The following is a 15,531-nucleotide window of genomic DNA, read 5'->3' on the forward strand; positions in this document are numbered from 1 at the left end:
ATGTCATCTGAGAAACCCTGAAGGAGGAGCAAAGAATATAGACTATTGCAGATCTTATAGAGAACAGGAAGTCTTCTCTATTTTTAAGGCAACAAAATGTTAACTTTACTGTGAAAATGCTTTGGTTGTTTACTCACCAACCCTTTTTTCTTATATTGGACTGCCCTCTACAGTCTGTTCATCTCTTGCAATGTTCTAGTTGTTTTACTAGTTTTGCTTTTCTAGACTTCTAGACTTTTCTAGACTTCTAGTTTAGCTTTTCTAGACTTCTAGACACAACATATCAAAAGCTCTTCTCAACAATTTGCTGTGCTCCCCTCTGCTGGTTTGACCATCTCTTCAATTTCAGTAGAGATTGACAAGAGTTTGCTGAGCTATAGTATGCTGGGACAGATTTCCTATGGAAATGGGTTTTAAAAATCCACCAAAATAGAACCACCAATGCACTGAAAACAATGTTACATTAAATTAGCTAGCATCTTTTCACTCTTTGCTCAAAGTTTATAATCTAGAAAAAGCAGAAAAGTTGTTGTGCCCAACTACCTGATACATTAATATATGACTGGAGCTCTCACTATTTCAATATGATTGGGGTTTACTTATGTGAATTTTCTCTATCATGATTCTGTCCTCCATGTGTCATTGGCACATGCAAATTAATCTTTGAATTATTGGAAAGATGCTAAAACGGTCCCAGCTTCTACATATCTTATGCTAAAATGTAACATCTGAAAATCATCTTATTTTAAGGCTGCTATGTTCATAGACAACAAATATTGTATTTTCAGTTTCATTTGGGTTTGATTTTTATGGTATTAAAATAAACTATCCTGATATAAAATGTTGATGATAAGTTGTTTAGAAATATTTATATAAAAAAACAAATGAATGACCAAGAGACTTCAAAGAACTACTGAACAGAAGCTATGCTACTAAATATGAACTTCAATACGTGTTTGTTAATTCTTATTTTCACAACAAATGAGCTGAATCAGCTCAATGATTTATTACCTCAATGGGTATTTTCATCACACCCAATCCAAGATTTTCAGATATTATAAATGCGCTGGCTACCCAGGATGTAATGGTATCAGGAACAGTAACATTTATTGTTGCTTCAGTAGATCTAAAGATGAGGAAAAAACAGAATAAAAGGAACAGCAAATCTAGATTGACTTTCCTGGTATAGGAATCTTGTTTTGTTTAATTAAGTTACTTTTTTACAGGAATAGTAAGGAATTTGCACTACGCTCACGGTAGATCCAAAAATCCATTCATGTCTCCCAGTATGAAGGTAACTGTCACATATATATATTTTGGAGAGTTGAAAACATTACAAGACATAGAAACACTTGATTCTAAACATATTGTAATCTAAGAATCTCCTTTTGGGTATAAGTTCGAGTAGGCATCTGTTACATATTCAGACATTTTTTCTTACACACTTTATAGTTTGCCACAATACACTCTGTATGATGGCTTTCAAGATAGTTTTGATTCCTTGCAACTATCTGGAAAACTCCCTGGAGTTTTCTCAGCAAGGTTTTTCAGAAGAGGTTCTTCATTACCTTCTACATAGGGCTGAGGGAGACTGACTGGTTTGACTTGCCCAAAATCATTTAGCTGGTTTCTTGCCTTAGGTGGGACTAGAATTCTTGGTCTCCTGGTTTCTAGCCTGGTGCCTTAACCATTACACCAAACTGCCTCCTACAATACACTGGTCCAAAGAAATATATATACATTTGGAGGGTTTGCCGACAAAAGCGCGCTCGACAAAAGCGCACCGACAAAACCGTGGCGACAAAAACTGCGAGTTTGAAATCGCGCTGACAATGAGTGCAGAAGCGCGCTGACAACAGCGCGCCAACAAAAGTGCGCCTTCAACGAACAAGTAATAACAACCGAATAATCCTAACCCTAACCCTGAACCTAACCCTTACCTTAACTGAAATCGTGCTTTTGTGGGCGCGCTTTTGTCGGCGTGTTGTTGTGGGCGCGTGTATGACATCGCAGTTTTTGTCGCAGCAGTTTCGTTGGCATGCTTTTCACATGCGCGCATTTGTTGGGTCACGCATTTGGAGAAATATGAAACAAAATAGCCATTGGTTTCAGCTTAGTTTAACTCCAGTTCAGGGAGCTAGGTGATTGGGGGAAAACAGCCATTTGATTAGCTGTTTTTCAATAGAACAGTCCATTTTTCGGGGGGGGGGGGGGAATAACCTCCGATATCAACTATAAATAAATAAAACTTGGATAAGTAAGATTTCATTTTCCTTAGGGATTTCAACTTGCTTGGATATGTAAGGTTTCATTTTCCTTGGGATGAGGTAATGGCAAGCTAAAACTCCAGAGGAATGGAGACATGGCTAAGACCAACAAACTGGCAACAAGCTGATCCCACAGAACCTATTCAGATATTAAAGAAGGGGATTGTCCATCTGGGTTCCAAATGATTGCTTCTCATAAGGAGACTGCAGGATGGTGGTCCTGGGAGAGGTTGCATTTGTGAAAAAGAGACTTACCTCAATAGCTTGTGACCTTCCCTTCTAGCTTTCGTATTGACTTTCTGGAAAAGCCCCCAGGAAGAGTCACAAATGGCAGTCACATGATTGTGGGTCACTGCAACCAATCTTAAGTGCAACCTGGTTGTCAAGTGCTCACATCGTGATCATGTGACCATGGGGTGTGCCGGGACAGCTAGAACTGAGGACCAGTTGAAATCACCCTTCAATCAGTGCCATCATAATTTCAAACAGTTGCTGAATGATAAAATCAAGATTCAACTATCTGTATTTTTAAACTCTTTAATAAATAAAATGTATTTAATTCTGTTCACTTAATGCATATATTGAAACAAAGTCAGAACTCAAATGAAAAGCCATTCCTTCATCTGCAAAATAACCAATAAGCTGATGAGGTTAGCTTGCAACCAGTGGTGGGTTTCAAAAAATTTCAAACCTACTCTGTGGGTGTGGCCTCCTATGTGGGAGTGGCTTGCCTGCCATATGACCTGGTGGGAGTAGCTTGCCAGCCATATGTCCTCTCTCTCTCTCTCTCTTTCCTTCCTTTTGTCTCTCTGTTCCTTTTTTTCTTTTTTTCTTTCATCTCTCTCTCACTTTTTCTTTCTTTTTTCTTTCTTTCTTCCTTTCTTTCTCTCTCTGTGTGAGTCTGTCTGTCTGTCTGTCTGTGTGTGTGTCTTTGCCTCTCTCTCCTTCCCTCCCTCCCTCCCTCCCTCTGTGTCTCTCTATGTGATTCTCTCTCTGTGTCTGTCTGTCTGTCTGTCTCTCTGTATCTCTCTCGTCCAGTGGTGGGTTTCAAAATTTTTTGGAACCTCTTTTGTAGGTGTGGCCTGCTTTCCAGGTCCACTGGTGGAGCCTCTTCTAACCGGTTTGGAAGATTTGATGAACCGGTTCTACCGAATAGGTGCGAACTGGTAGGAACCCACCTCTGCTTGCAACCAACTAAAGCACTCAAGCCAAAACAAACAGGACCACTTAAGGTGGCAAAGGATAGAAGTGGGTGTCAGATAAAAACCAGACAAATGGGCCCTAAGGTCACTTTATAAGTGAGGAGGGAACAGAAGGCAACATAATCACTTTTTGCTCTTCAGAAAGTGATAGATACCTTCACTATAAAGTTACCAAATTAAGAATTTTTCTATTTGCCAGGCCTTCAATCCACTTTTAGCAGAACTGTCCTTAATTGACAATTTCTTCCCTGGAAGTCCCAAAAAACATTTATGATTATCTGTAAGGAAAAATGAAGAAATCCATCTTCACACAAGTTTATACCTTGTCATTATTTCTTGCCAAAGCCAAGTCTCTGGAAAATTCTTCCTCACGTGGAGATCACCGTCATGCAATGCTGGGTTATGTTCATGGGCTACAGGTAGCTCATCCATGTCATAAAAAACATCATACTCCACGAACGGTGCTAACAAGAAAAGAATAGAGTGAGGGTTTTGGATGCAAAAGAGCAGCATAAATTGGGTCAGATAGTTTAATTTCTGTCACAAGAATGGCTTGTTCCATCCCAACTTCCCCAGATGTATAATGAGATACCACTGATTAAAGGGGCTTGGATTTTCTCAATTTTCCCCGTTTTCTGTTCCCACACCTACCCAGCAACATGTCTCATGTTGTTCTGAAAAGTACTTTAATAATTAAAACAATACAAAGAGTTGGAGAGCAAACTTTTAAAAATTAATTTAACCAAAATTTCCTTTGTCACGTTTTATGCAAAGAGCTTTCACTATACTGTGTCTACTTCATTAGCTCAGGGGTACCACACTCAAGGCCTGGGAACTGGATCCAGCCCGCGGGGCTACCCTAGAGCCAGCAAAGGACTGGCCTCTGGTGCCTCTTCCACTGAAAATGGAGCTTGGGAGCTCCAGCTTCATTTTTGGCTGTGACAGCCTCTTGCCGCCCTCTGCCAGGGCGACGTCACATGCAGCCCTCCAAACTCCATTTTCACTAGCAGAGGGTGGTAGGAGGCCGTCGCAGCTGAAAATGGAGTTTGGGGGCCTTTTTCACTGGCAGAATGCTCAGGCCACTCCAGGCCACCAACATGACTGACATCAAGATGTTCAAGCCTACTCCGGCTCCTGAGGTCAAACACAACCATGATGTGGCCCTCAAAGAAATTGAGTTTGACACCCCTACATTAACGCATCAGAATATGTACTAGAAAATATAAACTGATGACTACTAGTCTCTTAAGAAAATAAGCAGGGTAAGAACCAGTAAATAGCTAAATGAAAAGCTATTTGACAAATCAAATGTAGGATAGCAATAGCACTTAGACTTATATACCACTTCACGGTTCTTTACAACCCTCTCTAAGCAGTTTACAGAGTCAGCATATTGCCCCCAACAATCTGGGTCCTCATTTTACCGACCTGGGAAGAATGGAAGGCTGAGTCAACCTTGAGCTTGGTGAGATTTGAACTGCCAAATTGCAGGCAGCCAGCAGGCACCAGAAGTAACCTGCAGTACTGCACTCTAACCGCTGCGCCACCTCGGCTCAATTTTAATCTCAACAGATGAGATTAAAAGTTTTTTGTCTGCCTGCCTGCTTTGTCTATTTACAGCATTTGGAAAAGATGTGCATCTTCCTGTGTGATTCACAGTTCAATTCAACAGATTCATTGTTCATCTAGAACAATGACGGACTAGCATTATGGTAGGAAGCTAACTGCTTCCAACATCTGTCAATCGGCTCGTCACAAGAGTCCATCACGACAGAAACCCAATATTTTTACTGTTGCCTTTGTTATATTTGTGTTGTTTTTTTTTAATTTGTGCTGATAAATAAATAAAGGGAGACTAGTATAGATCTATTTCAAGCTGTTTAGCTTTCATCAGCTAGCCATACCCTTACTGGGATTTGAACCTGGGCTATATTACATATTAGGCAGACATCTTAGCCATTATGCCACAGGCTCTTATCCGTTATCAGCGAAGCCAGGGTGAAAGGTATCTATTAGATTTTTACAACCCCTGGTAAGCCCCAATTATGGGAGGAAGCTAACTGCTTCCAACATCTGTCAATCGGCTCGTCACAAGAGTCCATCACGACAGAAACCCAATATTTTTACTGTTGCCTTTGTTATATTTCTGTTTTTTTAATATTTTTTTATTATTATTATTTATTATTATTATTTTTTCAAATCCCAGTAAGGGTATGGCTAGCTCATGAGAGCTAAATAGCTTGAAATAGATCTATACTAGCCTCCCTTTATTTATTTATCAGCACAAATTAAATAAAAAAACACAAAAAAACACAAATATAACAAAGGCAACAGTAAAAATATTGGGTTTCTGTCGTGATGGACTCTTGTGACGAGCCGATTGACAGATGTTGGAAGCAGTTAGCTTCCTCCCATAATTGGGGCTTACCAGGGGTTGTAAAAATCTAATAGATACCTTTCACCCTGGCTTCGCTGATAACGGATAAGAGCCTGTGGCCTGATGGCTAAGATGTCTGCCTAATATGTAATATAGCCCAGGTTCAAATCCCAGTAAGGGTATGGCTAGCTGATGATAGCTAAATAGCTTGAAATAGATCTATACTAGTCTCCCTTTATTTATTTTTCAGCACAAATAAAACACACACACACACACACACACACACACACACACACACAACATTACCAGGCCAGTCTCCATTCTTAAAAGGGCCTGTCAAACTGTAGAATGCCTAGTTTTTTTAAAAAAACTTGGCGATCTCATGTATTTTGGAAAGCTCAATCTCATCTTCTTCCCATCCCAAACATTGTTTGATTCTTTCCTATACTTTTTACATTAAAAATCTACAAAGAACCAAAGAACTAATGTACTTATCCACGGTTAAGATTTGCTTTGGAAGGCAACAGAACATAAGAAGCAGCAAACACAAGGAGGGGGTAGTAGACCATCAGAAGAAAACCAGAAGAAATTGAGAGACGGAGGGCACTTTGAGGGAACTGAAATCATAGCCCTAAGATCAGATTTGCAGAGATCAGGAAAAAAAAAAAATCTGCAGTGAGCTGAAGGAAGATCTTGAAGAAATAATAGAGGGAAACCTTGAGTAACATAAAAGGACTACTATGACTGCACAGTTTTTTTTTCTGTGAGGAAATAAAGCTCCTTTAGAAGGAACTTGCATGAATCCAATATTCATCGGGTTTGTATGGCTACAAACAGGAAAGTTTAGGAAAAAACGGTTGGAGACCTTAATGTGCTAAAAACCCTCCACTGATGGTTAGAAGGGACAAGAGATTTGCACAGTAGATAAGGAATCCATCCTACTCTTTCTTTTCCTCTCTTTCAACATAATGTGTAAATAAGAACATATGGATTTAATCTAGTTTTGTGACTATATTTTTTTTATTTGTTAGAATTGTTTTATCCCACCTTTGTTATTTTATAAGGAACTGAAAGTGTGAACATACAGAATACTCCTTCCTCTTCCTATGTTTCCCACAACAGCCCCATGAGGTGAGTTGGGTAGAGAGAGAGAGTGACTAGCCCAAATCCACCCAGTGGACTTTCATGTCTGAGGCAGAACTACCTCAGGTTTCTAGTCTGATGCTTCAACCACTAAATCAAACTGGCTTACCTACTACACCAAATTTTATTTCAAATAAAGTTATCCTTAGCTGAATATTCAATCTGTCTTTGATTCTGTCATCTTCACTACTGTATGGACTAAAGAGTAATTCGTATTAGGGAAAGATAATTTTTGATCTCCTTTGAGATCAAAAAGTATACGACAGGGGAGTAATCAAACAGAATAAAAGAAAGCCTTTTTTTTCTGAGGCAGGTAAAGAAGAAGTGGAAATGCTGGATTCATTTCTTGACATATCTTTACTTACAATCTTCATAGTCCTTATGGGGTGGAAATGCTGGATTGGCATCAGTCCATATCCAGAGATTGTTATTCTGAATGCAGTACATAAAAGGTTTTTTCAGTTTAATGGCATGCAACACATCTCTATATGCTGCCCAAAGTCGCTTCAGACCATGAGATGGGCAGCACATAAATTCAATAAATAAATATATACATTTTAATTATTTTTCAAAATGTTATTTTAGAGCACACAGGGGGGGAAAAAACCTGTACATGTATACACAGAATTGGAAGTGACGTGATAACTGTCTTCCAGTACTTGAGGGGCAATCATGGAGAGAAGGGGTTTGACTTATTCTCAAAAGCACCTGAGGGCAGGACAAGAAGCAATGGGTGAGACCTTACCTAGAACTAAGGAGAAAGTTCTGGATAGTGGAAGCAATTAATCAATGGAATAGCTTCCCTCCCAGAATTGGGGATGCTCCATCACTGGAGGTTTTCAAGAAAAGATTGGACGGCCATCTGTCTCGGATAGAATCAGGTCTCCTGGCTTGGGTGGACTAAAAGACCCTCCAAGGTCTCTTTTTTATGTTTTCTATGATACTACCTTATGGGGGAAACTCTCTATGTGTTCATGTATGTGTGTGAAATAGAGAAAGATGGAGACTTTCATATTCCTTCAAGAACCAAACACACCGGGGAACATAAAAATTAACAGCTATATAATATGCAACTGTACCTGAAAGATGCTGAAAGCACTTCCACCTTCCACATAATATTGTTCTTTTTCATACAAATGTAGCTCATGGTGTATCTATTTTTAAAAAGTAGAAATAAACCAAATGTAAAACAGTTAACCAACTTTTTTGAAAAAAATATTTACATCTTTCAAGGACAATTTCACCAGTGATAACACAATGTATTAGTATCTATGTTAGTGGGCCACACACGTTTTTCAATCCTAGGAACTGAATAAAATAAAATAGGGCATGGTGAATAATTACTGTATGATATTTTAATATGTCAATGTGGAAAGCATATGAAAGGAATCTTCAGGACACAATTAATTCATTATGACCTTTCTCTGAAAAGAATTGTTTGATGGAAGCCTAGTAATGGAGTTGTTAGTTGCTTGTGTAGCTTCCTTGCTGCATAAGGAAGTAATTTACTAATTAAAATTTTGAACCAGGGCAGTGAAGAATGCCACCAAAGATTGAGCTATAATTGGCCATCAGTTTTACCATCAGCATTCAACTTCTTGAAAATATCTAAAGACATTTTATTTCTTTTTCATCATTCATTAAGAGTTCACTGATAATTTGTAAATGCATATGAACTCATTACATTTGTTTTTAGTTTCTATTATTTCTTTTGCTATGAATGTTCTACTTTAACAAAAATGAGAATTACATATCCTAATAAATTCCTTCTTAACTGCATGCTTATCAGAGAATGAAGTAAATAAATGCAAACATGTTTTGATGTAGAATATAATGTTACTCAGATTATCAGAGAATGAAGTTTACTACTAAACTGATTAACATTAATGCATATTAACTGTTTTATAGTTTCAATTTGTTTCAACATTTTAAGGAAACAAGTCACAATAAAGCACTTCTAAACCAAGGGTGTCAAAATAGATTTTATTGAGGGCCATTCCAGGGTTGTGTTTGACCTTGGGAGGAGGGGGCATGGCCGGGGGGGGGGCATGGCCAGCTCGACATCACTCATGTCAGGGGCACCTGTGATGGTCCGAGTACTCTGCCAGCAATAACGGTCTCTCAAACTCTGTTTTGGCTGTAATGGCCTCCTGCAACTTTCTGCCAGCGAAAAAGAGCTTGGGAATACCGCCCGTGGACCGCACGAGTTCCATTTTCACCTGCGATGGATCCTACAACCCTCTGCCAGCAAAAACAGAGCTTGGGAGGGCTACACGCAGCTCTCCCAAGCTCTGTTTTCGCTGGCAGAGGCACTACAGACCAGACCTTTGCTGTTTCCAGGACAGCCCCCACGAGCCACATCTAAGCACCCTGGAATTTAACACTTCTGTTCTAAACCAATGCACTCTTGCAAAAGAAAAAAGGAAAAGTAACTTACAGCATCCTCTGTGATATCATGTCTTTTTCTCAACAAATGTACACTTTTGTCAATAACTAAAAGTCCAACAGAGGTTTGGGGTTCTGTCACTTTGATTTTGAGGGTGATGTCTTCAGCAGGTCCAGCTTTACTTTTACTCCAATGCATGTTAATCTGGGGAAGATCAAATATTATATATTTGAAATAGATTTACCTATGATGCAACTGAACAAGTCCCAAAATTGGGCCTCCTCCGGGTGCCGTCGACTGGACAATGCCGGTTGGCGGCTCCCCGAGGGAGGGCCTTCTCTGTAGCTGCGTCGGCCTTATGGAACAAGCTACCCGCAGAGATCCGGACCCTCACCACTCTCCTGGCCTTCTGTAAAGCGACCAAGACCTGGCTGTTCAGGCAGGCCTGGGGCTGTTGATTAAAATCCAGCCCCACTTGATTGAATGGATGATGTCTTATTTTAAATAACTGCATTTTTAATATTTTTATGTTTTACTTTTGTTGTGAGCCGCCCAGAGTCCCTAGGGAGTGGGCGGCATACAAATCTTATTAAAGTTGCAAAAGTTGCAAAATTGTAAAAGAGCCACACCAGATGCAGAAATGGGATAACAACACTATACACACTTTCTGAGAAAGATCTCTGGAACTCAGTGGTTCTACTTCTGAGTGGAAGATAATACTTTTTTTTCTGATAAATAGAAGTATAAATTAAAAAGATTTGAGGCCCGTGTGTTAGAGAAAGCATTATATTATGTCTATGTGTATTATTCTCCCTAAAATCTTTTCACTCACACACACACAGCTTCTGAATATTTTCTCATGGGGGACAAATGGTAGCTCAGAATGATAATCTGGATTGTTGAAGGGTAGAGAGGATTTTTAAAAATCGACTACTTTGAACATAAAATAGGACACCTGAAGAAAGAGAACAATAACAAGAGAGCAGACAAGGAATGTAAGGGACTGGAGGTCACATGTTAAAACTAGGAAAAGAAAAGGGGGAGAACAGATGGAGGACAAGACAAAGAAATTTGTTCCAGCAGTCAACCAGCCGGCCACTTGATACTATAGGGCAACAAGCATCTTGTACTGCACTTTGGCTGTGCTTAAACAACATCTTAGATTACAAGAATAAGATCAATGTAGCCTCAGGGTCTTGTGTATTTCTTTTTCTCTCCTGACAGAACCAGTTCAGAAGTCTCAGTTTCTATTTTAATTTATAGCAAGTAAAAGTAAGTCACTATCTTAAAATACATATTGAAGTTGATTTGCTAGCATTACATGTATTTAAGATTAATTGCATCTTGTATTGTTTCACTGAGCAAGCATTGTGATTAATCAGCAGTAGGCTCTTGATTTTTTTGGTTTACAATCCTCTGTATGAAAGTTTTTTGGACACACTGAAATGTTACATCGTTTTGGGGTTTTTTCCCTTGCCCTTTATTATATTGTTCCAAAAACCATGGGCTAGAAAACCAGTAACAATTTCAAGAGAAATATTTAAAATGCAAAGTAATTTACTGCTGAAGGATTTATTTTTGAGGTAATTTTAAACATCCCAGGAAAAAGAAATAGTTAATAAAAGGAATAACAGACCACCTCCCATCCAGTGTACGGGGGAACTGATCAGGAAGTCTCCATTAGATTGAAAGGAATTGAAAATAAAGATGATTACCTGAACTAAAACAAAACTGAAGTGAATGGTTTAAATATACATATAGGAATAAGAGTGGAACATCTACGAGTGGAATTGAAACAAATGGTGTAAAAGTTGATGCCTTAGAAAAGGGAAATCATAAATGCTCTGAGAATGTTGAAAAACAGAAAGCTTGCAGAAATAGTACAATAGGAGAAATGTTTAAAAAATGGGTGTGGCTTGCTTACTGAATGGTTGTGTGAGTGTGCCTGACACCTGGAAGAATAGTATGAAAAAGGCAGCAACAATGAATATAAAAACTGCAGGGAAATCCAATTTATTAAATGTGCCTAGATTGGCAGAATTCTGAATGAAAAGCAATACAAGCAACATTTGAGAAATACAGCATGGCTTTATGTTGGACAAGGGCTGTACAGTCAAGATTTTTAACTTCCTGCTGTTTATTTATGGATAAGTATACAAAGAATGTACATTGTTGGTATATTGATTGTAGGTAGTTGTAAATATCCACGTGTTTTTGGATGCTGTGCTGCTCCTGATAGACTACAAATATTAGACTGTATCACACCATAAAGAAAAGCTATCTACAAACTAATGTTTTAAAGACTCGTAAGTCACTTTTTTCAGTATCGTTATAACTTTGAGTGGTTTTAAGTCAAGGACTACCTGTATATGCCAGGATGTATTCAGAAAACATGTTTTAACTAAAGGGAAGTAAAAAAATTCTCTTCGCTGACTGTCCAAAATGGATTTTTAATGGGGCAAAAAAATAGCTACTTGGATAATAACTGAAACTGTGGTTGAAGTCTTTAAGTACACCTATGTAAATAAGCTTTGCTGCATATGGGGAAACTAAATCAATTCTTATGAAGCTGGAATAAAGTTCATCGTATTATGCACAGATTTGCAATACGTAAAGCAATTATGGTGTAACTTTCAATCACTTTTTTCAGTAAGTAAATGAACATGTACTGTATACTTTTGAATCATCTGCCTAATTGAGTTCTCTTTATCTAGTTTTAGGAATTAAACAGAGAACAGATTAGGTTTTAGGCCATATTTATGCATAAATATTGGAAATACAAACAGATTCACAAACTTGTAAGCACACTTTGTGTGGTTACAAGTTCTGGGCTACAAAAAGTTGGAGGACAGTTGAACAGCCACAAAGACACAGGAAATGCCATGTGTTTGCTCCCATCTAGTGGCTGTTTGAATATTACGGTCCTAACTCTGAGATCTCAGTCCATTCAAACTACCAGCTAACAAGACTGTAATATTGCTATTATTTTATTATTTTGTTTGGTTTTTAAAGATACTTTATTTTATAGCTATATTGTTTACATGCTCTAACCTTCATTGTAATAAAATGTAATTTTAATATGCGTTATTTCTTTCTTAGAAAGCGCTGAATATAGTAAGATGCAATTATGAAATGCAACATGCACCATTTATATGATAATACCTTCCTTTTCTTTCCTTTTTTTCCCCTTTGGTTTTTCAAAATAAACATATAGGCTATAATTCCCAAAGGAAATGTATCTAAACTGATGGGAAACACTATCAAGGAGACCACGTCTAGTTGTTCAGGCACTTAGTTAATTATCTATTATGTCAGGGGAACTCGGTTTCAAGGTTTATGCTAGATACAGATTTAGAAGAAAATACTTTTTTTAACAAGAGAAATAGCTTTCAGTATTGTCTTCATCTAACTACCCTCCTTCTACCGGTATGCATCTTGTAAGATACCAAAGTCCATCTCTGGAGCACTGATATAACTCTATGGTCTATTAACACAGTTGGTTTGTAAAATTCCACCTCTCCATTTATAATGAAAGGAAGGCTGGTACATTTACCTGATTTTTTAAAGTCAGTTGAACAGGAATATGTAGAGCATCATTTATTATTTCCCCGTTATCATGCACATAGAAGACAATTATGCAAGCCGTAGGAGCCCAAGAATTTTCTGGAATTAAACTTAATTTTGTGGTGTTCTTTTTCCCTGCATCCACAATTTGACCTCTGGACATCACCTATGAGTTAAAAAAAATAATTACCACACCTAAAACATATGAAACCCTTATAAAAATAATGTGAATGGTTTCTAATCCAAACATCACTTTTTAAAAAGAAATATATACAAGATTATTCTGTCTGGGAAAGGACAGGATCAGATATAATATTTAATTTGAAATTAAAGCTTTCATCGGTTGATAATATCAACTCCGAGACAAATTTGAGTTTATGGAACTTTTTCTCAAACAATACAAAATTATAGTCCAAAATGTTTCTTTAATCAGTGATACAAGTTTAGTTTAAGGAAGTATCTTTAATCAGAGATACAAGGGAGTATTAAATATTTTATTTTTAAAAAATGTTTTAATGTGTAGTTTTTATATATTAGAACTATATTTTCCACCTAATCAGATCAACTCTGATTGTAAAGAACTGTATGTTTAACAGTGGATATTCTATTCCTAGCTGTAAGTACTACATTAATCTATTTACCAATTCTTTAAATTATATTAAAAGGTTATAAAATGTAACTACTAGTCGATTACATTCAGATATTAACAATGAAGGCCTAAGCAGAATTGTTGAGAAGTAAAACTTACTAAATTCACAAGCATAAATATGCAATCTAAGTTTCAGGATTTGAAACTGATTTAGCAATAGCAGTTAGCAATAGCAGTTAGACTTATATACCGCTTCATAGGGCTTTCAGCCCTCTCTAAGCGGTTTACAGAGTCAGCATATCGCCCCCACAGTCTGGGTCCTCATTTTACCCACCTCGGAAGGATGGAAGGCTGAGTCAACCTTGAGCCGGTGAGATTCGAACAGCCGAACTGCTGAACTGCAGTCAGCTGAAGTAGCCTGCAGTGCTGCACTCTAACCACTGCACCATCTCGGCTCATCCAACAATCATATTTTTTCCAAAGAAAATAACTATACTTTCACAAAATGTATTTTGTATGTATTTGTTAACTATGTCAGATGAATTAATCTAAGTCTTTAACTGCAGCATAATTACTATTATTTGACTTCTCTTTGGCAAGATGGGCTTGAAATGAATGAATGAATGAATGAATGAACAAACAAACAAATGAATAAATAAATAAATAAATAAATAAAAATCATCCCTAGTTGAATGATGATATGTAAAGAAATTGAACAATCAATATTTTATTTTAAAGTTCTCTTTTTTAACATTAGTTACAAAAATTCTTTATTTTTAATTCTTTATTTGTTGCTATTTTTTACATTGTTTTGGGACACACAGACAGATTGGATATTGACAGGTAATCAATTTTGTAAAGATTTCTAGACAATTTTACTCTTTCAAACAAATCCTCTCTATGCCAATTTCTCAATTCCCAATCTCCCTAAAAGTATTTGTGTGAGTGAACCGATGATCGTTAAACTATCAACAATCCAAATAACAACACAGGTTGCAACTATAATTCTCTACGTAATTTTTCTACTCTTTAGAGCCGAGGTGGCGCAGTGGTTAAATGCAGCACTGCAGGCTACTTCAGCTGACTGCAGTTCTGCAGTTCGGCTGTTCAAATCTCACCGGCTCAGGGTTAACTCAGCCTTCCATCCTTCCGAGGTGGGTAAAATGAGGAGCCGGATTGTTGTTGGGGGCAATATGCTGACTCTGTAAACCGCTTAGAGAGGGCTGAAAGCCCTATGAAGCGGTATATAAGTCTAACTGCTATTGCTATTTGTATTTTGAGAAAAAGTAGACATTCAGCTCTTCTATTTTAGCCTTTCCTTGTTGTTCCAAGGCAGTGATGCTGAAGTGATGTTCCAAGGCAGTGTTTTAAGGCAGTGTTCTAAGATATTGACACATGCGCACCGGAAAATGAACTTCCGGTTTCTAGCGCGCACATGTGCGCCAGCTAGCTAGTCTTCTGGTTACTCCTGTGCATGTGCTTGTGACAATCAGCATGCCAGCGTACATGTTCACACTGGAAAATGGAAGACCAGCTCTTCCAGTTTTCAGCACTGCCTCATGCATGAAGGCCAGCGGATCGTCATGTGTGCATGGCCGCCAGAAACCCAGAAGAGAACGGGCGATGCCGCACATGCCAGGCGACATGGCTCCACTTCAGGCACACGTGCCATAGGTTTGCCATCATGGTTCTAAAGTAACTGAAGTCTAATGATATGCTTCAATTATTAGAGGGCAGCTGAAAATCAGTCCCCCTCGAAGAAACAGCCTATCGCTTTTTTTGCCTTTCTTTACCATTTTATTCCTTTGCCCTTCATTTTTCTCCTTGACTATACCTTATCTACACACCAAGCAAAAAAGGAACAAGGTCCTCAGCTAAGGAAGGATACGCTCTGAATTATTTTGCAAAAATTAAAAAAATAATTGTTATCTACCATATAGTTGATCTCTTTCAATGGTATGGTGCTCTGAACGCTGAGTTCCAAAGGTATCCCAGCCTAGGAA

General features: G+C 38.0%; 1 protein-coding gene across 1 annotated transcript in view; it reads right to left on the reverse strand.

Moving 5' to 3' along the window:
- Positions 1-15,531, reverse strand: part of CD109 (CD109 molecule) — a 74,748-nt gene that overhangs the window by 34,767 nt on the left and 24,450 nt on the right. Inside the window, exons 13-19 of the mRNA XM_032216177.1 lie at positions 15,462-15,524; positions 12,929-13,105; positions 9,427-9,579; positions 8,069-8,143; positions 7,355-7,421; positions 3,792-3,933; positions 1,012-1,126 (exon numbers count right to left, since the gene is read on the reverse strand). Of these exons, the coding sequence (XP_032072068.1) occupies positions 1,012-1,126; positions 3,792-3,933; positions 7,355-7,421; positions 8,069-8,143; positions 9,427-9,579; positions 12,929-13,105; positions 15,462-15,524 (792 nt within the window). The remainder of the gene's footprint in view (positions 1-1,011; positions 1,127-3,791; positions 3,934-7,354; positions 7,422-8,068; positions 8,144-9,426; positions 9,580-12,928; positions 13,106-15,461; positions 15,525-15,531) is intronic.

The sequence above is a fragment of the Thamnophis elegans genome, chromosome 4, assembly GCF_009769535.1.
Source record: "Thamnophis elegans isolate rThaEle1 chromosome 4, rThaEle1.pri, whole genome shotgun sequence".
NCBI classification, from domain to species: domain Eukaryota; kingdom Metazoa; phylum Chordata; class Lepidosauria; order Squamata; family Colubridae; genus Thamnophis; species Thamnophis elegans.